This window comes from Chanos chanos, chromosome 15, assembly GCF_902362185.1.
Source record: "Chanos chanos chromosome 15, fChaCha1.1, whole genome shotgun sequence".
Lineage (NCBI taxonomy): Eukaryota > Metazoa > Chordata > Actinopteri > Gonorynchiformes > Chanidae > Chanos > Chanos chanos.
The window spans coordinates 15,274,432-15,297,130 of record NC_044509.1 but is presented as its reverse complement, the minus strand read 5'-3'; the positions used below and the strand labels follow the sequence as shown (position 1 = coordinate 15,297,130).

At 41.6% G+C, this 22,699-nt stretch overlaps 3 protein-coding genes across 3 annotated transcripts; all 3 read left to right on the top strand.

Moving 5' to 3' along the window:
• On the top strand, window positions 1-963 carry LOC115828303 (olfactory receptor 10G4-like). Its single transcript, XM_030792262.1, has one exon. It carries the CDS (start codon window positions 1-3, stop codon window positions 961-963), a length of 963 nt encoding a protein of 320 aa, XP_030648122.1.
• A 9,425-nt stretch (window positions 964-10,388) lies between these two features.
• On the top strand, window positions 10,389-11,360 carry LOC115828302 (olfactory receptor 10G4-like). Its single transcript, XM_030792261.1, has one exon. It carries the CDS (start codon window positions 10,389-10,391, stop codon window positions 11,358-11,360), a length of 972 nt encoding a protein of 323 aa, XP_030648121.1.
• A 10,391-nt stretch (window positions 11,361-21,751) lies between these two features.
• Window positions 21,752-22,699, top strand: LOC115828301 (olfactory receptor 10G4-like). The gene has a single exon (XM_030792260.1). The coding sequence runs from the start codon at window positions 21,752-21,754 to the stop codon at window positions 22,697-22,699; it is 948 nt and encodes a 315-aa protein (XP_030648120.1).

Here is a 22,699-nt window from a genome sequence, read left to right as displayed (position 1 = left end):
ATGCTTTCAGCAAATGCCACAGCTGCTCCGGTTACCCAGTTCATAATTACAGGTTTTGACCATTTATCCAATCAAAAGCTTCTTGGATCTCTCATCCTTATAGCCTATTTCATTGCATTATTGGGCAGCACAACAAATTTGGTCATCATTGTAACCAGCAGACAGTTGCATACACCAATGTATATTTTGATATGCAACTTGGCTGTTGTTGACATTATGTTCACCACTAGTGCCAGCACGACAATGATTTCTGTACTTCTAACAGAGATTAAATCTATTTCTTACTACTCCTGTATTTCAAGAATGTATGTTTACCACCTTGGTGGCCTAACAGAATGTCTTGCATTGTCTTTGATGGCTGTGGATCGTATGGTTGCAATAAGTCTGCCTTTAAGATACCACAGCATTCTTACAGTCCCACGTATACTTCTGCTCATTGCATTTACATGGCTTACTGGCATACTTGCCATGGCAGCTGTAGCAGTAATTGCCAATAATCTTCCTTATTGTCAGCCAGTAATCAGATATGTATTCTGTGACTACCCTGCAATGGTCAGGGCTGCATGCACAGACCCTGAACCAGCATTTGTGGTGTCTACCGTTTTGAGTTTATGGATTTGGGCCGGACAATTTCCCTTCATCCTGTTAACATATATGAAAATAGTTTACACTGTTGTTAGAATGCCAAAAGGACAAATGAAAACAGAAAGCCAAAATGCAATGTTCACAACATGCGTTTCCCATGTTACTGCAGTCTTCTGTTACTATGCACCAAAGTTAGTATCTAACCTACTAACCAGAGTGGGCGTTGTACTGACTCTAACTGAACGGAATGCCCTGCTGATTGTGGCCACACTGGTTCCTCCTCTACTGAATCCAATTGTTTATTGTCTAAAGACTAAAGAAATCAGAATTCGACTGAAAAATGTAGTGTTAAATTTGCGTGTGACACAGGTTCAGTGAAGCTGTAGTGAGAACATTTTGCATTGATATTTCATTGTTATCGTAATCTTCTATTCAAAAATAAGCACTTATTCCTACTGAAAGATGTTCTCTTCCCTCACCAAGATTTGCTTAGGTTGACCTCACTTTCAAATGAACTAAATTAGCACTTCCAGTTATGGTGACCACACCAAGTCAGTAATGTTATCAGTTGGTCAGAGTTAACAAAGCCCTTTTCTAGCCCCTATTAATGAACTAATTTTTATCCCTTATTTTATTTTTTTATTTTATTCTTAACAATACGATTTAACGATATGATGTAAGTATAGAATGCAGTGTTTGTGTTTCTTTGCTGCTAAGCACATCTGTTTCATGTGATGTTCCACAAACATGACATGTATGTCAATTAAACTATTACGGGATACGGGCTACATGTTGTATTATGTACAAAAGTAGCTGTATTTGAGTCATGAAACAAGTAAGTTCACATTCAGCAAAACATATAAATAGTACAATCAGCACAGGTTTGACATTTAGGCTTACATTATTTTTCAACATAGGTGAGCACAGACACTGTTCTGTGAAAACAGCAGTATTGATCAATATTTTGACGCTACACATTGACACTGTAACATTAGACATTAGCTAGAATAGGGTTAATCTTTTTTTATGTTTGTCTATAGTTTGATTCTTAGCTCTCCCAGTATGAGGCTACAAAAACACAGTGTATGTTGTTAAACAGAGCTTTTGCCTGGGTCTCCTGTTACAAAGAGCATGTTATGCTGCGCTAAGAAATTGCCTGTAATCTCTAGAACTAAGTAAAGAAAGATAAAAGAAAAGAAACATGACTTTGCTGTCCTGGGTTTTCCACTAAAGAAGGATTAAATGGGATGATTTCCACAATGCTGAACTCCTGACATTTTCAAGTGGATTGGTACATTTTGAGAATATTGGACAGGGAAAGTGTTGGGTTTTATTACATAACTAAAAAAATGCATGATCACTGATACAAGTCTTGGATATTGCTAATTGTAATGTATGTGGAAATTCTTCTATGTGATATTCTTCAGTCTTTGTGATCTATTGGTTCATTTACTAGCCAGTTCACATTTTTGAACGGTTTGGGTTTTCTTGTGTTTAAACCCTTGTCAATAACACAAGCCCTCAACAGCAGAGGAGACTCATCCATTGAGCAAAGAGAGGACCGTCCTACCTGATATCTATTTTTATAGAATTTTAGAGAATTACATTCTGCCGAGATAACTAATGTATATTGAAAATAATAAGATGGTGTGACAGAGGGCTCTGTTGTTAACCGCGGCAGCCCTTTTGGTTAACCCCTAAACATATCACATTCTCTTCCCTGTTACTAGTTAGACACTTCTGAGTGCATGCACAGAATTAGTGGCTAAATATGTTCCATTTGCATGCACGCAATCACAACTATTTTGTTGTCAATCCTCCACTATGGTATGAGCTAGGGGCGGGGTTTAGGGTAGAAGAAGAGCCCTGGGGTACCTAGAGGTAGTTCTTGTGAGGACTCGGTCATGGTAGGACCGCTGAGTGTCGTGTACAAGTAAACTATGTCTGTCTGTGTGTGTGTGTGTGTGTGTGTATGTATGTGTGTGTATATATATATATATATAATTGTGTGTATAAATTTGAATTCTTTTGTTTTGCTTTGTATTTTGATTCCTGTACTTTAAATATGTATTTTGCACTTTTTGGATTTTTGTCACAGTTTTTTGCGTTGTTTAGCTGTTTGGGACACACTGTAAATAAAACACCGTTGCACCACCACGTCACTCCACAACAGATGGACACAGATAAAGTTCAAGAATGTATGTGAATTGTTTTGTCACTTCTTATTGACACTGTATACTAGTAATGTACTAATAAGCCATAACCCTATAGTTTTGTTTTGTTTTTTCCCGCTCAAACACGCTCCTTAGTGGTCCGAGTAGTACATTTAATAACTTTTTTTTCAGGTTAATTATGTAAAAACTGTAAGGTTAAATGTTGACTTCCTGTCATGTCCCTGTCCCCACCTCCCTGTCTTCTGGCCTGTCAAAGCTCTGCTCATTAACCACTCATCATGTATACCTGTTCCTTGTTCATTAGCTCATTAGCTCTGTAAATATACTCTTGAATTACCTTTTGTCTTTTTATAAAGTCTCTTATTCTTGTGTGTGTACTGAGCCGTGCTACTCCTATGTTGAACTGTTCTCGTAAAGCGTTTTTGGCTCTATTGTTTTGACTGTAGCCTGCTCATTTTTACTGATTCCTAGTCCTGCTCTCAGTAGTCTCTTTACCCTGTACCAAACCTGGCCTCTTATTGTGATATAAATTTTGGATTATGTTTTGGATTAAACTTGCCCTGTGCATTTTCTCACTTCTAGTACTAACATTTCAGTTCCCTCTTACATCACAAAAATTCAACACTAGGCTTAATTGTAATAGCAGTGAAGCTAATATAACTATGCTTTATATAGATGACTGATCAACAACAACAACAAAAATGTTGTACTTTCAGTGTGTATGATTTAAAATCTTAAAAGGCATATGTCACTGTATCTAGTGAAGCATGAGTTGTGAATCAGATTGTTAATTTCGAAGAACTGTTTCATCACTACTTTTCCTGCTGTGTTGGTGTTTCATTAACACCAAGGCTACATGTCCAAACATCTCTCCTTGTCACACAAGATTCATAGAGTACATTTGGTATTATTATTGCTGGCATAAGCTGTAATGCAGCATATGAAGTATACATAGGTCATAGTTGTTCTCAGTGGTAGGTCATTGACTGAGAGGTGTTGGGTAATGTACTGATAATATTTAATAAGCAGGTACCACAACAAGTAAAATCTTTACATTTTTGCCAGACCTGACGAATTAGATCTTTACACTGTCCAAGGTCTTGCACCTCAGCATTTTTGGGGCAAGTTTTGAGCTGCCACACACTCCACCAAGCATATTTGAGACAGTCATCCTCATGCTGCACTTCAGAACAAGGAGGTGAACGTAATAGGATGCCTCACTTTCCATGCTGGTTTCTTCAACCAGTAAACAGGAGGGTGTTGGGTTAAGCAGAATCAGGTTCGTCTCCTCCATCTGGCTTTCCTGCCAGTTGAAATCCAGGGTAGTCCCATCTCACCAACAGGGGAATCAGTGGGATCTCCACAGTGCTTACCAGCATGCTCCACTGGTCCTGGGTTGAACTTAATTTCACCTTAGCCACTAGAACAAGGATTTCGTTATTTAGGAAGGTAAGGACAAGGGAGCTAATGGTCAATTTGGTTTTTAGGGAGGACAAGGGTCTAGACAGGGATGCTCCTAGAGTACAACCAGGCCTCAACTGATCATCCTTGGATCATGATCTTTGTGATGATAGGTGAAGTGGTGCTCCTCCAAGGGTCTTCAGTTAGGCATAGCTCGGTAGCATTTGAGAGTCACTGTGGAAGTATCTCTAGCTGGCACTAGCTTGGGCTCATCCAGAAGGTATGATCTCCATCATCATTACCAGGTTTTCTAATCTGGTGCCTTTCATCTTGAACTCTGACTCTGGCTACAGTGGTCAAGAGTTCCGTGTTCAGCCCTTGTCATTTTCCTTGACTTGGTGGATCAGGAAGTGTTCTAGAACTTGAGAGTCCATTCAGTAGCCTCCAGTCTGCTAGCTGTGTCATCCCTCTGAGTCATCTAGGGTCTTACTAGCCCATACATTTCTGCACAGATCAAGGAAGCACTCTCAGGTATCTGTCAATGGTGACACTATCCACTATTTTTTTCTTTAGTGGGGCTTTCAGGTTGCAGACAGCATGCTGCATATCTGTAGAGGCTGGACCATGTAAGGGAAATTTGGAGTCTCCTTATGGAGAGTTGCTAAGCCTCGGAGACAACAAACCTCAGATGTGATAAATCAGTCTTTATTTTGTGCAGCACGGCAGAAGTACACCTCAGAGGCAAAGCGCAGTTCTGTCTCAGGTTAAGGAATACAGAGCTTTTTCATACAGTGAGACAGACTTCCAAGGGCATTTGTGGGGGTATACAAGATAACTTCTCTCATGGAGCTTTGGATAATTGGTGCTTGCTCCCAGGTGTTGCAGACACACAGAGGCCTTGTCTTCTAGATAATAAATGCTCATTGTTTTAACACACACACATACATTTTGCAGTATGTCGTAATTAAGCGAGCACAGGTTTCTATAACATTAAGACTTCATCATGACAAAAGCCTTAAGCCACATTTTAGTTCTAAAACAGCCATAAAGCAAAGCAGTATTTTTCCCACAACCATCTGCTGTGACCTGGACTAACTTCTCTCATAAGCCCAAGTCTGCAATGCTTGGATGGCAGCTTCCGGTGGAAAGGCCAGAAAACACCGGGATGTCCATCTTCAAAGTTGGATAATGGGTGGCCCCTCTGATGCTGGGCTCATAGTAGGTGCAATGAGCCATGTTTGTTAAAAACAGAGCGAGAATGTGAGTTGGACCATTCCTCTGATTCCCTCCACAGTGCACTTAAAAGTGTGTGCATCGTTTTTCGGTCAGATTTCTTCTCCATCAGAGCAGGATCTAAGTATGGCTTTGCTTTATTTTGCTTCAGTAGCCGCAATTTCTGAGGGGGCGGGGCTGTAGCCAGCCCATAAGCCGCGAGCGCTGTAGTCACATGGCTCATTAGGAATAGTGCTTCCGGTAAGCAGCAGCCGGAGCGGTCTCGTCTCCCTTGTCTCATCGGACGAAGACTCGGTCGGACGAAGACAAGGGAGTCTACCTGCGGGAGTCCACTGAGGAAGGACAACAAGGAAGCCGAGACAACTACTGCCCATCTGCCGTACCCACAGTGATTGTGTTCCTTTCTCCTAGTCCCTGTGCTCTAGTTGTTGCGTTATAATCATTTTCCATTTGCTCTACATAATTGTGCTACTACTCCTATTTTCATAAGTATCTTTGTCCCTCTCCTTCTGTTTATCTGTGTAATTATGTGACCACGCTTACTGCTGTAGTTTCATCGTACTGAAACTGTGCTACTATGCCCTTTATTCCAATGATCTTTTTCTCTCCCGCACTCACACTAATCATGTGTCATCTCCCTATTCTTGTTCGAGTTTCCCCTCGCAATCTTTGCAGGTGGTGGACTCTGCATCCTCACAGACGTAACCTGTCTAACCTCATCCATCCGCCACGCTCTGCTGACACTACTGTTGTCATTTCAGGTGGCCTCTGGAACTGCCAATCGGCGGTACAGAAGGCCGACTTCATCTCTGCTCAAGGCTCCATGCTGTCCCTGCACTTTCTAGCCCTAACTGAGACGTGGATCACGCCGGAGAACACAGCCACTCCCACTGCCCTCTCCTCTGCCTTTGCCTTCCCTCACACCCCTGGACCCTCGGGGAGGGGTGGAGGAACTGGCTTCCTGATCTCCCCCTCATGCAGCTTCCAAATAACCTCTCTCCCTTCTATCTCCCCCACATCTTTTGAATTTCATGCTGTTTCTGTTTCTTCCCCTTGTAAACTGCACATGACTGTTCTCTACCGTCCACCAGGCCCTTTGCAGTCATTCCTGGATGAATTGGACACCCTCCTCAGCTCCTTCCCTGAGGACAGCACTCCCATCCTGCTGCTAGGAGACTTCAATCTTCCGCTGAATTCTACTCAGTCTGCTGGCCTCCTCTCCCTCCTCCAGTCCTTCAGCCTCACCCTCGTGGAGTCCCCTGCAACGCACAAGGATGGCAACCAGCTGGACCTTGTCTTCACAAGAGATCTCGCAGTCACACCTCTCCGCGCCTCAGATCACTTCTTCATGTCCTTCTGCCTCTCAATCTCACCCTCCCTGACATCCTCAGCTCCCACTCTGCCAGTCTCAGCTAGATGTAACCTTCACACCCTCTCCTCTAGTGCCTTGTCTTCCGCGGTCTTCTCCTCTCTCCCCTCTGAGGAAGCCTTCTCACTTCTTCCTGCGGAGGAGAAATCCTCTACGATCCTCTCTGCACTGACCTCTTCCCTGGACACCCTCTGCCCCCCCCCCCATTACCAAACCGGCTCGCCTCTCCGCTCCCAGTCCCTGGCTGACGGATGGTATTCGTGCTGACAGAGCCAAACTTTGCGTGGCTGAATGGAGACAGCGAAAATCGAAATCTCCAGACAAGCTATCCCACTACCACTCTCTTGTTTCTTCTTTCTGCTCTACCCTATCCTCTGCCAAGTCTTCCTTCTTCCACTCCAGGCAAACTCTGCCTCTTCTAACACTCGCAAACTCTTCTCTACTTTCTCCTCCCTCCTCTCCCCTCCTCCTTCTCCTCCTCCCTCATCCCTATCTGCTGATGACTTTGTCTCCTTCTTTTAGAAGAAGATCAAAGACATCTGCGATGCCTTCCCCCCATCCCCTCCCACCCTGGATCCTGCACCATCCGTCCCTCCCACTATCTTTTCCTCCTTCTCCCCTCTATCTGACTCTGAAGTTCTTCTACTAATAAAATCCCACCATCCTACTACCTGTCCTCTTATCCCATCCCCTCCTCTCTCTTTCAGGCCATCTCGGAGGATATTCTGCCCTTCGTCTTGTCCTTGATCAACAGCTCCCTGTCTACTGGTACAGTTCTCTCTGCCCTGAAGAGGGCAAGGGTCAAGCCACTGCTTAAGAAGCCCACTCTAGACCCGGCTGATGTCAGTAGCTACCATCCAGTATCTCTTCTACCTTTTCTCTCCAAAACCCTGGAACATGCAGTCTATAACCAACTCTCTCCTCATCTTCTCCAGAACAATGTCCTGGATCAGAATCAGTCGGGATTCAAAGCCGGCCACTCCACCGAGACGACCCTCCTTGCTGTCACAGAAGAGCTCCACTTGCAATGCGAGGCTGACTCTCAGGTTCAGCCTTGCATTACAGCCTGCTTAGCTGACACTGCCTCCTGGATGTCTGCCAGCCATCTCAAGCTCAACCTGGAGAAAACAGAGCTTCTCTTTTTTCCCTCTATGTCCTCCCCAAAGATCGACACTTGAGGGTTCTGTGGTGTACCCCTCCAGAGCAGCCAAAAACCTTGGCGTGACCCTTGAAGGCCAGCGAACTACTCTAGCCACATCGCGGCGGTCACTTGATCCTGTAGATTCTCCCTCTACAACATGAGGAGGATCCGCCCCTTTCCTCACACAACAAGCAACTCAGCTCTTGGTCAGCACTTGTCATCTCCCGCCTTGACTACTGCAACGTCTTACTGGCTGGCTTACCGACCTGCGCCATAAGGCCGCTTCAGCTTGTTCAGAATGCCGCTGCACACCTGGTATTCAACCTCCCAAAGCACTCTCATGTCACTCCGCTTCTTACTGCACTCCACTGGCTTCCGGTAGCAGGCCGCATCCAGTTACAGACACTGGTGCTGGCCTACCAGGCCACAAGAGGCTCCACCCCATCCTACCTTCAATCTCTGATAACTCCTTATATCCCTGCTAGAGCTCTCCACCCTACCACCTCTGGTCAGCTGACGGTCCCTTCACTTCGGGAACCCGGCAGCCGTTCTTCTCGATCATGCCTCTTCTCTGCCATTGCTCCACAGTGGTGGAATGACCTCCCTCACTCAGTCAAGACTGCGGAATCTCTTGCCATCTTCCACAGGAAACTGAAAACCCACCTCTTCAAAACCTACCTGTCCCCCACTGCCCAACTTCCCTTTCCCTTTCCCTTTCTAAAAAAAAAATCCTACTAATCTTGTCCCTATATCACAAGTCTTGTTTTTATTGTTTTCTGTCACAGAATTCCAGGAGCGTAATACGGAGGGTAATTTATGTACAGCCTTATTGTGATCTCTGTTTATTGGGCAATGGGATCTGATTGATGCACTTATTGTAAGTCGCTTTGGTTGAAAGCGTCTGCTAAATACCAAATAAATACCATAAATAGTCCTAGTTTGGTTCTCTTAGTGTTGTAGAAGTATAAATGCTAAATGTCTGAGCTGGTTATCAGCGTGTCTGTAGGTGCTTTGAGAAGTCTTTCATTAATACTGTTTCGTTCAAATAAACTGACCTAAGCTGCACATGCATCCAGAATCACCTTCAGATTGTGACACGTTTCCCAAGTGTAACACAGGGTAGATGTTACCAACCACAGCCACATTGGACTTGGATTGTATAAGGTCCACATCTGAGAAACTGTCAAAAGCTCTTCCTCCCAGATTGACTTGTAAAAGTTGGCCTATATCTCCACAGCAAATATCTGTTATCCAGTGTAACATCTTAGCATTTAAGCAAACATTCATAGATCACAAAACTATTTTTTTCTTCCTCCTTATAATTCCAAGGAATATATCACGATGCTGCTACAAGTATTACGCTACCTATCTATACCATATGTATATGTGCCCCATACCATGTGTATATTTATACCATATGTGCACTAAGACCTGTTTATTGTTTATTGTTGTTCAATAAAAACAGCAATATTTCACTTTTGTCTTCATCGACATTAATACAATATAAAAATAGCATAGTGACATATACATAAATGATACATTGTAAAAGGGAAATTTGATTTAAAAAAAAACAGGATGATTACAATTTGAATAAAAATTGCAATCATTCAATTGAATGAAAGCAGTTTTCTTCTCATAATATTGTCTTTGTCATCGGTTCCAGATTTGAAGACTTTATTTAACATTATAAAACTTTGTAGTGACTGGGTGTCACTTGTGTTTCTTGTTTTTCTTCTTGTTGCTAATAAGCACATGAAATCGCTTGTTCACTGGTAAATCTCTGCTTACAAGGCCCCCCTCTCTGCAGGGGATTGGCAAGTTAACAAGTTCCTACATATGGAATAATATTCTGATGTAAAATGAACATATCTTATGATGTGTTACATTTGTTCAGTTGAATGGACTGTAATAATACTATTTCAAAAAGGCCTGTAGTGATATCAAGGAAATTTGTAAGAGAAAAGGCAATTCTGAGTTGTAATAACTCTGACACAGCCATTCACGATGATCGTATTCAGAGACAGTCTGGTAAAGTGGTACATCACTGTATTGTCAGAGGACACTGTGCATAGCACTCAAACCTATAATGAATTCATCTGAGACAAATGAGTCCGTGACTAACTTTGAATGACACAATCCCAACATACTCACCAGGGCCTAAACAACAACTTATTGGACAGAAAAACTAAGAGGGCGTGGTGGTTGTCTTGAAATTGAAGTTTCCTGCTATCTGCCATCACAATCATCAAAGAGTGTTGCAGACCAGAGGTAACGGGTCTCTACTTATACACCGACCTTTTGGCTTTCTATCAAATATGCCTTAATTTAATAGAACACACTGCAGATCCTCAAAATAAGTAGTGTTGTCTTAGATTTTGCTTTTTTTTCATGAAGCGTATCAACTCTTTTGGGAACTAGATGTTGCAAACCTGTTCTGTGTAACATTATTTCTTCTTTTCATCATTATCTTTTAGGTTTGAAGAAAATGCTTTCAGCAAATGCCACAGCTGCTCCAGTAACCCAGTTCATAATTACAGGTTTTGACCATTTATCCAATCAAAAGCTTCTTGGATCTCTCATCCTTATAGCCTATTTCATTGCATTATTGGGCAGCACAACAAATTTGGTCATCATTGTAACCAGCAGACAGTTGCATACACCAATGTATATTTTGATATGCAACTTGGCTGTTGTTGACATTATGTTCACCACTAGTGCCAGCACGACAATGATTTCTGTACTTCTTACAGAGATTAAATCTATTTCTTACTACTCCTGTTTTTCAAGAATGTATGTTTACCACCTTGGTGGCCTAACAGAATGTCTTGCATTGTCTTTGATGGCTGTGGATCGTATGGTTGCAATAAGTCTGCCTTTAAGATACCACAGCATTCTTACAGTCCCACGTATACTTCTGCTCATTGCATTTACATGGCTTATTGGCATACTTGCCATGGCAGCTGTAGCAGTAATTGCCAATAATCTTCCTTATTGTCAGCCAGTAATCAGATATGTATTCTGTGACTACCCTGCAATGGTCAGGGCTGCATGCACAGACCCTGAACCAGCATTTGTGGTGCCTGTAATATTGAATTTATGGCTTTTAGCTGGACAACTTCCCTTCATCCTGTTAACATATATGAAAATAGTTTACACTGTTGTTAGAATGCCAAAGGGACAAATGAAAACAGAAAGCCAAAATGCAATGTTCACAACATGCGTTTCCCATGTTACTGCAGTCTTCTGTTACTATGCACCAAAGTTAGTATCTAACCTACTAACCAGAGTGGGCGTTGTACTGACTCTAACTGAACGGAATGCCCTGCTGATTGTGGCCACACTGGTTCCTCCTCTACTGAATCCAATTGTTTATTGTCTAAAGACTAAAGAAATCAGAATTCGACTGAAAAATGTACTCTTAAATTTGCGTGTATCACAAGTTCAGCAAAACTCCTGAGAGAATTTTGCGATGATTTATCATAGTTATTGTGATCTTCTACTCACCAATAAGCACTTATTCCTACTGAAAGATGTTCTCTCTTCAGTTATCAAGATTTGCTTAGTTTGACCTCACTTTCAAATGAATTAAATTAGCACTTCCAGTTATGCTGATCACACCAAGTCAGTAATGTTATCAGTTGGTCAGAGTTAACAATACCTTTTTTGGTCCTCATTAGTTAATTTAACTTTTATCCCCATATTTCTTTTCCTGAATAGCAATATGGTAACCATGTAAGTATAGAATGCAGTGTTGTTTGTGTTTTGTTACAGTGAAAGGCATCTTTTTTATTGGATGTCCCACAAACATGACATGTTTGTGAATTAAACTATCACAGGATAAATGGTACTTGTTGCATTATGCACAAAAGCAGCTATATTCATGTCATTAAACATGTTCATACAAAGCAAAACCTAAAAATAGTGCAGTCAGCACTCATTTGACATTTTGGCCTATGCTATTGTTCAGTATGAGTGAGCACAGTTACTATTGTGTAGAAACAGCAGTATTTCTCCTGTAATTAGATGACATTAGATATTAGAATAGGATGATCTTTTTGATAATGCTTTTGATTCTTATTCTCCCTATGTGAGGCAACAAAGTACAGATATACTAAAATACAGATATACTGTGCCTGTCTTGGAGAGGTGGAGTCCTCCTTGGTTTGCGTCCATGGAGACCAGCCTTGTGCAGTGTCTGCCTTGAGATGTTGGTACCAGAATTGCTCATGAGGAAGACTTTGATGGTGATCCTTGGATTCTTCTTGGCCTCTCGCACTGTCATTCTTGCCAGCACAGGGGTCACTTTTGGCCTCCTACCCCGCCCTTTGAGATTTTTTCACAGTGTAGAACTGCTTTGCACTGTGGCCACTGGCACTTTAAATAAGGCTTTATAGCCTTTCCCCGTCTTGTGAGCAGCCACAATGCGCAACCGGAAGTCCTCACTAAGCTCTTTGGTTTTAGCTATGACTTGCAATTGACTGTTAACTGCCTAGAGAACTACTGCATGAACTGTTCTCAATTTATAGTTGATTAGAATGCTCTAGAACATGGTAAAAAATTACCAAGACCATTTGGAATGGTATAAAAGCTTGCATTTTCTCAAAAATATGCGACCATTTGAAGGGGTATGAATAATTTTGAAGATAACATTTTTGGTAAAAATGTAAAAAAAAAACATACATTTTAACTATTTCTATTATTAACATCTCTGACACAATGTTTTACCATCTTTTGTCACTTGTTTATGTCAATTCCAGCCAGCTGAAACCTATTGGTCAAATAAAAATTCACTATAAATGCACATTTGACATGGGTATGAATCATTTTGGGCTTAACTGTATATGATTAAAACGTGTATTGGCAATCATTTGTGTCTACATCAACACGGGTTGTTGTTTACATGTTACTTGAGCTTAGTTGGGGCCAGGGTGGTACAAAAATACTCTCTCAACGGATCTGGTTGGGGCACGTAGACCACTGTAGATCATCATTTAAGCGCTCAAACTTTTGAGGTAGGTGAGTTGCTTGCTGTTTGTGACCACGCCCCCAGTACGAAATTATGCAGTGTGAAATTCGCAAGGTGTTTCGCTGTGTGGAAACCTAGCGTCAGGGATGTCAATCTATCAGTGCAAGAGAGCTTTTTGAAATGCTCTGTGCAATCAAGAATGTCCTTTGAAGAACAGAAAGCTGTACCTTTGTACACCTAGACACTCCCACCAAGTCCTGACAGCACCCAAATGGCTGCAATTAGGATAACCTGCATGATGGGGTAATTCCTCCATTTTAGAAAGCTACGCTGGTGGTGTAATTCTTCATTTATTATCTTAAAATGGATTATTTGGAGTGTCAGATTTTTTTAAATAGAATGTGTTTCTGCATAACACAAGCTTTCTCCTTTTTTCAACTCTTTTGCCCAGTAGAAACTGTAGGCATGGTGGAAGACGTGTAACCTTAAGTACACCATATGCCTGCATAGTAGATCTTAGGCACGATTAGATTTAGATATGTTGTTCCGGAGGGAAATTCTTTTCCACAGCACTGTACAAGAGGGAGAATCAACATCACGCTATCAACATCACACTGTACACACATAGGTAACATAGATGCTTGTACACATAGGTAAACATAAACACACACACACTAACATGTAGACAGTATTCCTTAGTTCCTTCTAAGAGTCATTCTGTTTAGGGCTGCTATGGCGGCAGGAACCAGACTTTTTCCAAACTGAGCCCTTTTGCACCTCAGGTATCAGTACCTGCACCTAGAGGGCAGTGCAATGAATTGGCAGTTGAGTGGGTGTGTGGTGTCCTGTGCTATTGTGATCGCAATGTGTGTGATGGCCCTACTATTGATCTCTGAGAGGTTGAGTGTGGGGAGGCCTATTATTTTGGCAGCAGTATTAGTAATGCGTGTGAATTTGGCACGGTTTGTGACAGAGCATGTTAAAGAAACAGGTGGATTAGTAGAGCAGGATGGGTTGGACAATACTCTGGTACAGTAGTAGGAGGAGGTGGGGAGCGACAGAGTCCTTTGAGTTTACAAATAACTGATAGTCTTTGATGGCTCCTTTTTTGAATTTCCTTTGTGTGCTGGTCAAAGCTGAGTTTATTGTCCAGAGTGAGTCCAAGATATTTGAAGCTGTCCACTATTTCAATAGTTTCGTTACTGATTTGGATGGGGTGCTGGGGTGACGGGGTACCGATTTCTTTTGTTTTCCTGACGTTGAGATGGAGTTGGTTACTCTCACACCACTGGGTAAAGTGTGCAACAGAGTTGTGGTAGTCCAGAACAGAATGGTTATCTGTGAGAAGAGCAAGAATGGCAGTGTTGTCAGAGTATTTGAGATAAGTGGTGGTGGGTGAGGGGCTGATGCAGTCTTTGTATAGCGTGTAGAGAAATGGGCTCAGCACACAACCCTGCAGTGCTCCGATGTTGGTGATGACTGTAGGTGATGTTTTTGTGCCCTACCCGCACTGCTTGCCGTCTGTCACTGAGGAAATTGTGCAGGAGGTGGATCAGATGGGGGAGCGTTGAGCTGGTGTAGCTTCTGGATCATCAGGTGCCTTTGGATGGTATTAACACTAGAAGAGCCGAGCGCCGGTCATTTGACCGCTGTGACGTCTTACTAGAAGCACCGTGCTGGTTTGACCTACTTATACCTAGAAGCGCCGAGCGCCGGTCATTTGACCGCAGTGACGCAAAAAAAAAAAAATCTTTGCACTCGGTCAAATTTCAGGACCGTCCTTTCATGACTTTTCCTAGATTTGTGCATTTTATCACCCAGTATCCTTAAATTTTCAAAATCACCCCGATACAAGCTAATTTAAAGCTATTTTGCTTCTAATTCTGTGAAACTGCTGTCAGCCTCGCGTTCGGCCATGTTGTTTCCTGCCTTTCAAGGCTGCGATTCTCTTTTCTCGCAGCAGATGGCGCAAGGGTTCGCTCATAATAGTTTTTTGTCTTTATATATGTATGTATCAGTGTTTTATATATATTAATGTATATATCGAGAGTTATAAGAGTCATACATTAATATTACATAAAGTGCAAAAATGACGACAATTTAATAACTATGAAGTGCATTTTTGTTTCATGTAGGCCTACATGGGCGTATAAATTGTCACTGATTTTTGCACTAGCCTACTTGAACCGTGCGTAATTAGTCATCATATGACTGATAGTTCGTGTGTAAACTAGGGTAAGCTTTATTCTCATGTTATGACATTACATTATTTTAGAGCTGCAAAAATAATTTACAGTATTAAAATGCAAATCTTTTGTAAAGCGGACAAACGTATAATAAATGCATTTTTGTTTCACGTAGAGGGGCGTAACTAATTATTATATGACTTAGATAGTGAGCAGGAATTTTGCGAATGCTAATTCATTCAATATAATAACACCCTACGCAAGAGACGGCACAGTATGGGTTGAACAAACTGCTGGCACGAGAGTGCAATATCATGAGAGAAACCCCAGGGCCCACATGTTATGCCAAGGACAATATTACAAGTCCAGTGGGCAGTTTAGTGTGTTTGACTGACACAGAAATGTGGTGAAAGATTCAGAAATACTCTGAAGCAGATGGAAATGATGATCGAAAATAAGTTCAAACTGCAGGTCTCCTTTACTTGGGAGGTATTACGGGCGGTAGAATCATAAACCCGGACGACTACTGGTCTGCTAACGTGGGAAATCCCATTTTCAGAGACGGATGTCTCGAAAGAGATTCCACGATATCATGCGCTATCTGCGCTTTGATGACAAGAGTGCAAAGGCTGCCCACCTTGTGACAGATAAATTAGATTTTCGATAAAGTATTGCCTCTTACACACCTAGTGAGAACATAACTGTAGATGAACAACTGTTCTCTATCAAGTTGTTACTGTGTCGTTTCACACAGAACATGGCCATTAAACTAATTTGCTATTAAATTCTGGGTGGCCGCTGACGTTGAAACAAAATACATGTTGAGCGCAATTCTCTATCTAGGGAAAGATGACATTAGGAAAATTTCTTCACCTCGTTTAGGCACTGGGATTATTGTTACGGTTTTCCAGAGGGTGGGTATTGTGGCGGACCAGTAGGATTCGTAGAAGAGTGAGTGAAGAGTTAGTGCCTTGCCTGGCTTACACCAGCTAAGCTGGCGCCGTGTGTCCTCCACTGAAAAAGGGACTGGCTCGTTGGGGTCCAGTGGGGGGAGGGCTCTCAGCTCTTTCATGCATTCGTCTGTGGAGTCTTGTGTCAAAACAGGAGAAGAATAAGTTTAGCTTGGTAGTGAGAAGTCCTGTGTCGGGTGATGTTGATGGACAGTGTTTGGGTTCACAGCCAGTCAGGGTTTTGGCCATCTGGAAAGCTTGTTTTGTGTTCATGTTGCCAAATTCTTGCTCAGGTTTGTTCTTGAATTTCAGTTTTGCTTTGAGAACCTCATTTTTTTATTTTTCGGTTTTCCATCCTGAGCCCAGCCCAGTCTTTGATCTTGAAGGCTTTATGTTTCTCTTTCATGCTCTGTTTTATTTGAGGAGTGATCCAGGGTTGTGGCCTGCAAGTCCGAGTGGTGGGTATGAACGGGCACTAAAAGCATCAGTAATGTTGCTGTAGCACAAATCCAGTGTGTTTTCCCTTCTGGTGGGAATGTCAACAAACTGATGAAATGACGGTAGCACTGAGTCCAGTCTGCAAGTATTAAAAACCCCCAAAATAAACACCGGAGCTCCGGGATACTTAGCTGACATAGCATTCGCATCTGGGGGTAATATAAATACAGCTGACCACAACAGTTGGGAATTCCCAGGGGAGATAGTAGGGATGCAGGGACAGGGTCAGCATCTCCAGGTCAGGTGTACAGACTTTACAGTGCACCTTGATGTTACTGCACCATCTGTTATTGATATAGAAGCAGACCCCACCATCCTGCATCTTCCCTGATTGCCTCATTCTGTCGGATCTGATGATCGTAAAGTTGTCCAGGCTAACCTCGACATCAGAGACTGACTCATCCAGCCAGGTTTCGGTCAGGGCGATAAAGCAAATGTCCCTGAAAGCCCTTTCTAGTCGGCATCGTGCGTGTAGCAGGTCTGTTTTGTTTCGGAGTGAGCGAACATTTGACAAGAGGATGGAGGGGAGAGGTGGTTTAAACAGACACTTCCTTATTCTACAGCGGACACCACCACATCTACCTCTTTTCCTCAGCCGAAGCTCCGATGGTAGGACCACAGCAAGCTTGATGTTACACAGCAGCGAGGTACGAGTTTGTCGCGGCTGTAGGTGAGTAACATACTTGGGACACTGGAACACTTAGACAAGATGTAGCGTAAAATCAAACAGAAATGAGGCAGCTTATCTTTCTAGCACACCTCCTGGGATAAGTCAGCAGCCTTCAGCACTTTGACAGCATTGTGCACGGAAAGTCGTAAAATATTCAAAACTTGGTTGATTAATCCTTTGCACATAATTTCCAAAAGGCGCCCGATGTAATCAATGGTAACTTTTGCCTTTCCTTCTCAGTTCTCAATTTATTTGCCTTTTTCCTGTTATGATTAATTTTGTAATGAAAATTTAATTATCACAAGTATTGTGTGAGCAGGAAATAGTATTGCAAAATAACAATATAATTCCAATAATAATAGTAATAATGTTGGAGATTGTAAGCCACAATGTCCAATCAGGTTTCAGGAGGTTGGTAGGCCCTGTCGGGCAGACACTATGCAGCTTTCAGAAAGAAAAGGACATTTGTTAACCTTAAGTGTTCCTTAGTAATTACAGTTGCAGTTGTGTAAACTCTCTCCCTCTTTTTCACCCTTCCTTATCTATTTCTATCACTCTCACTCTGCCTCTCTATCCCCATCCCCTTTGATCCCAGTTCTCTCTTTTATGGGCCAGGCCTCCCTGTGTTCAGGGCCAATGCACACCAAAACAGAAATCCCTCACTGTAGCACCTAAAAGACACCAGGCTCGATGTTTTAGCGCAGCAACCCCCAGACCATTTGGTCAAATGCTTGTAATGTTTAGTTGCGAAGGAGACTAGATCACCTTGGGGGGTAGTTTCCCTGTGAGAATGGAATTCAGACCATGTCACAGGCCCCATCTGCATTGCTCCACTCGGACACAAACTATGTAGAACAAAAGAAAAATGAAACTAACCATAAGATATTATCAATTAAATACACATATCGAGCCATAACCATTCCTATAATCATAAAAGCGCAGTAAAAATTAAAAATAACCACATGCCAAGTCACGAGTACCTAATTGTATGATCATCGATGTAACTGTGATGGTCTTGTTCGCGAGCACAAAATGAGGCAGATACGAGTACGCAGATGTAATTTTACTATTCTTTAATGGGAAAAAGTTATGTAAAATTATTTCAACCGAGCTCAAATTAATACTTCCCAAATTCCAGGGAGTGTCTCCTCCCTTCAGGCAGAGACACCCCCAAAAGGATAGCAGCATCCCCCATCTGCAAATCAGATAAAATGCCAGACTCCCTGCTATTCTACAGTTCAGCTACACTTCAGTTCAACTACGCTACGGTTCAGCTATGCTACAGTTCAGGTATGCGTTCCGATACTCTACAGTTTGGCTTAGCGTCAGTTTGGCTCCAGTTGTATCAGCCGTAATGTAAGTCCATCCGTTCTGTCCTGCTTGTCTCCACGAAGGATTGGCCCAGGCTCACTGCTACGGAAGATCCGCAACGCTAAAAGTCTTTCCCGGCACTGACACGAAGTCTCGCTCACAGTCTCCTTCTGCCAACCTCGGTAACTCTGATCTCTCATACCTTAATGTGGCTGGGCCTGCTCTTGCTCTTCCTCATCCCTTTCCGCTCCTTCCCTTTGTACCCTTTTGTGTGTAAGTAACTCCACTAGAACATCACTCAGATAGTTCTTTTGGTTAAGCGTGCCTCTTCGTGAGTAATGCCTCATACTCACATAGTTGTTCATTCATACATACTTTAGATAACGAGGATATTGTTATTGTCTACCTTTAGTTGTTTGTCTTCTTGTGAGTACTTCAGATGCTGTTTTGTGTGTGTATAGCAGATGTGCTTAAATTCCACCTGATTTCCAATTCATTCCACGTTAGATTAATTGATTGTAATAAACGTGTTCGTATTCCTACTCTTTGAGTATGTGATAAGTTATTTCCAAGTTACTGATTGTGGTGATCCAGGAACTTAGTTAGCTAGTAGTATTGAATTCAAAGAGTATTATTGTACTTGCTATTTTAATGCTGTTATTTATTGTATATACAGCTAATGAAGAATTATTCTGATTAATTTCTAGGTTCAGTGTTCAGAGCCCTGAGCGACAAATAGAGTTTTTCAGAATATCTGTAATTTCACTGGGTTCAGGTTCTGAAATAAGGTTATGGTTACAGCTAAGTGATATTAGTATTAAGTCTAATATTCACAGTGAACCATTAACCAGATTTCCCTCATACCATTGGCACGACAACCCCCATGCAGACCAGACAGAAGGAGCCTGTACTGGTATAGCTCAGTGGGCATGCCAAAAATGTTTTACCCTGTCCAAGGTCTTGCACCCTAGCATTTTTGGAGCAGGTTTTGAGCTGCCACACACTCCACTAAGTATGTTTGAGGCAGTCATCCTCATGCTGCACTTCAGAACAAGGTGAGATTAAGAGGATGTCTCACCTTCCATGCTGGTTTCTTCAACCAGCAAACAGGAGTGCAGCTAGAGGGTGTTGGGTTAAGCAGGATCAGGTCCATCTCTACCTGGCTTTCCTGCCAATAGAGGTCCAGGGTAGTCTCACTCACCATCAGGGGAATCAATGGGCTCTCCACAACGTTTGCTGGCATGCGCCACTTGCCCTGGGCTGTGCCTAATTTCACCTTAGCCACTAGTCCCAGGATGTTCCAGGTCCATTCAGGTTTTAAGGGAGGACAAGGGTCTAGACAATGATGCTGCCAGAGCATAACAGGGCCTTGGATCATGATCTCTGTTATAATACATGAAGTGGTGCTCTTCTTAATGAATGTCTTCAGCCAGGCATGGTTGAACTCATTAGGAAGAGATCTCATCGCATCTCATCTCATCTACTGACCATAAACAGTGCAATAATGACAGATCCCCATCCCTTTTTCAAAGCAGATCCCTTTCACACTTGCTCTCTCGTGATGACACATGCCAAAAAATGCCACTGTTTTCAGCCATATATATATATGTGTGTGTGTGTGTGTGTGTGTGTGTGTGTGTGTATATATATGTATATATGTATGTATATATATTTTTATATATATATATATATATATATATATATGTGTGTGTGTGTGTGTGTGTGTGTGTGTGTATATATATATATGTCTGTATATATATGTATATGTATGGTGTAAGCGATCATTAAACATTAAACGTCAGGATTAAAATGCACTATTCAGAATGGGCAAGTGTCTATGACCCATTAAAAAAATACCAATACAACAAATGTGTTTTTTTATTTTTTGTTGCTGTTTTTTTTTATTATTTGCTTTTTTTTTTGTTTGTTTGTTTTTTCCCAGAAGAAGGGGTTTATCTTTATGTGTCCAGAACCGGCAAAATAGCCTACATCTCACATGTAGGAAAATATTTTATAACTTAAAATAAATAGCAAATAGTAGCTAGACTTTCTAATGTACAAACAATGTAACAAAACGAAAACATACATTGAATCCTCCAGCGCCAAGAGTGCTGTAACAAAAACCTCCTCCTCAGCTCTTGGCTAATTAATGATCAAGAACAGCCAACAGGTTAACAAAATGGGAACTTGTAGTGGCATTTTTCAGACCTCAAAATAAAATAAACAGGCCAGGCCCACCTCTGTCCTCAGTATAGCAGACAGCTTGTCTGCTGTTTTTTTTTTCATATTATATTGTGGATGCTGGCTTTGCAAGTGGTTGGATTACTGCTATATTTCAATACTGCATTGCATAATTTACAGATAACCTCGTCGTCCATTCAGTTGAAATGGGCCCATGCAGTACTCCTTTTTGCTCGCTTCATTTTGCTCAGACTCAGCAAAATATGGCTGTAGGCACGTGTGGTTGGTTGCACGTGTCAACACGCCCCCATGAGTTGATTGATATGTGTAGCCTATCTTTCTTTTACCATGCAACAAACTTTTTAAGTTATATATATATATATATATATATATATATATGTGTGTGTGTGTGTGTGTGTGTGTGTGTGTGTGTGTGTGTGCGTGTGTGTATATGTATATATATATACACATACATATATTTATATTTATATTTGTGTGTGTGTGTGTGTGTGTGTGTGTGTGTATATGTGTGTATCTATATATGTATTTATGTATGTATTAATCTGTCAAAATTCCTATTGTCGGTTCATGGTTAAATGGTTGATTATTGACATCCCTAGTTTACAGTATCCATAGAGATTATTGTGTTCAGCTGGAGAGGCATCTCATAGGCTAGTAGGACAAAAGAGGTGGGAAAGCCCTTTATAAGCAGTGGGCTCCTATTCTCAGGTTAGTCTTCAGTGATGCTCCCTGGACTAGGAGTAAATTTCTGTGTCTGTTATAAGAAGAGTTAATGTAAAGATTTGTTCCTTTTATAGTTATCACTTCATTACACGTAAAACAGGTCCAGCAAACTACAGGTAATTGTTCATTGTTTTTGTGTTTTTAACAGACTGTATGATATGCTTAAAGCTTAAATTTAGTTTTAATCTTCATACTTCAGATAGACAGGAATTTCCTTATACTGTGTATCATGTACCTGCTCATTTCTTGTCGTTTTAAGAGGTGGTCATTCCCTATAGCAACATGTCTGATCTTTTCTTGCTTTAATTTTCTTCCTCCAGATGATAAGGGCTCTGGCAGAACATGAATCTAGCAAACAATACAACCATGCGAGTATCGCAGTTTACAATTACAGGTTTTGACCATTTATCCAATAGAAAGCTTCTTGGATGTCTCATCCTCATATCTTATTTCCTTACATTGTTGGGGAGTGGAACAAACATATGCCTCATTTTAATTGACAGACGTTTACATAAACCCATGTATATTCTCATATGTAATTTAGCACTTGTGGATATCATGTTCACTACAAGTGCCAGTACAACAATGATTTCAGTTCTCCTTGCCGAGATGAAAACTATTTCTTACTACTCCTGTATTTCAAGAATGTATATTTATCACCTTGGTGATATTACAGAATGTTTGGCCTTGACTTTGATGGCTGTGGATCGTTTGATTGCTATCAGCCTCCCATTAAGATACCACAGCATCCTCACTAATTCACGCATATTCATGCTTATAGCAAATGCATGGCTTATTGCTATATGCTCCATGGTGCCCATAGCTCTGACTGCTGATAATCTTCCCTACTGTCAGCCAATTATCAGATATGTGTTTTGTGATTACCCTGCAATGGTGAGGGCTGCATGTGCAGATCCAGAACCATCATTTGTGGTATCAACAATAATCGCTATGTGGCTCCTAGCTCAACTTCCATTCATCTTTTTAACATATGTGAAGATTATGTTCACTGTTCTAAAAATGCCAAATAAGGAGAGTCAGGGGCAAATGTTCAGAACATGTACTTCTCATGTTATAACGGTCTGCTCTTACTATTTACCGAAATTAGTATCTGTGCTGCTAACCAGAGTAGGACTTGTACTTAATCTAACTGAGCGGAATGCCCTGCTCATCGTGGCCACAATGGTTCCCACGCTCATTAATCCAGTAGTTTATTGTTTAAGGACCAAAGAAATCAGAACTCGATTACTCCACATGTTCTCAAAAGTGTATGTATTACCTAGGGAATGA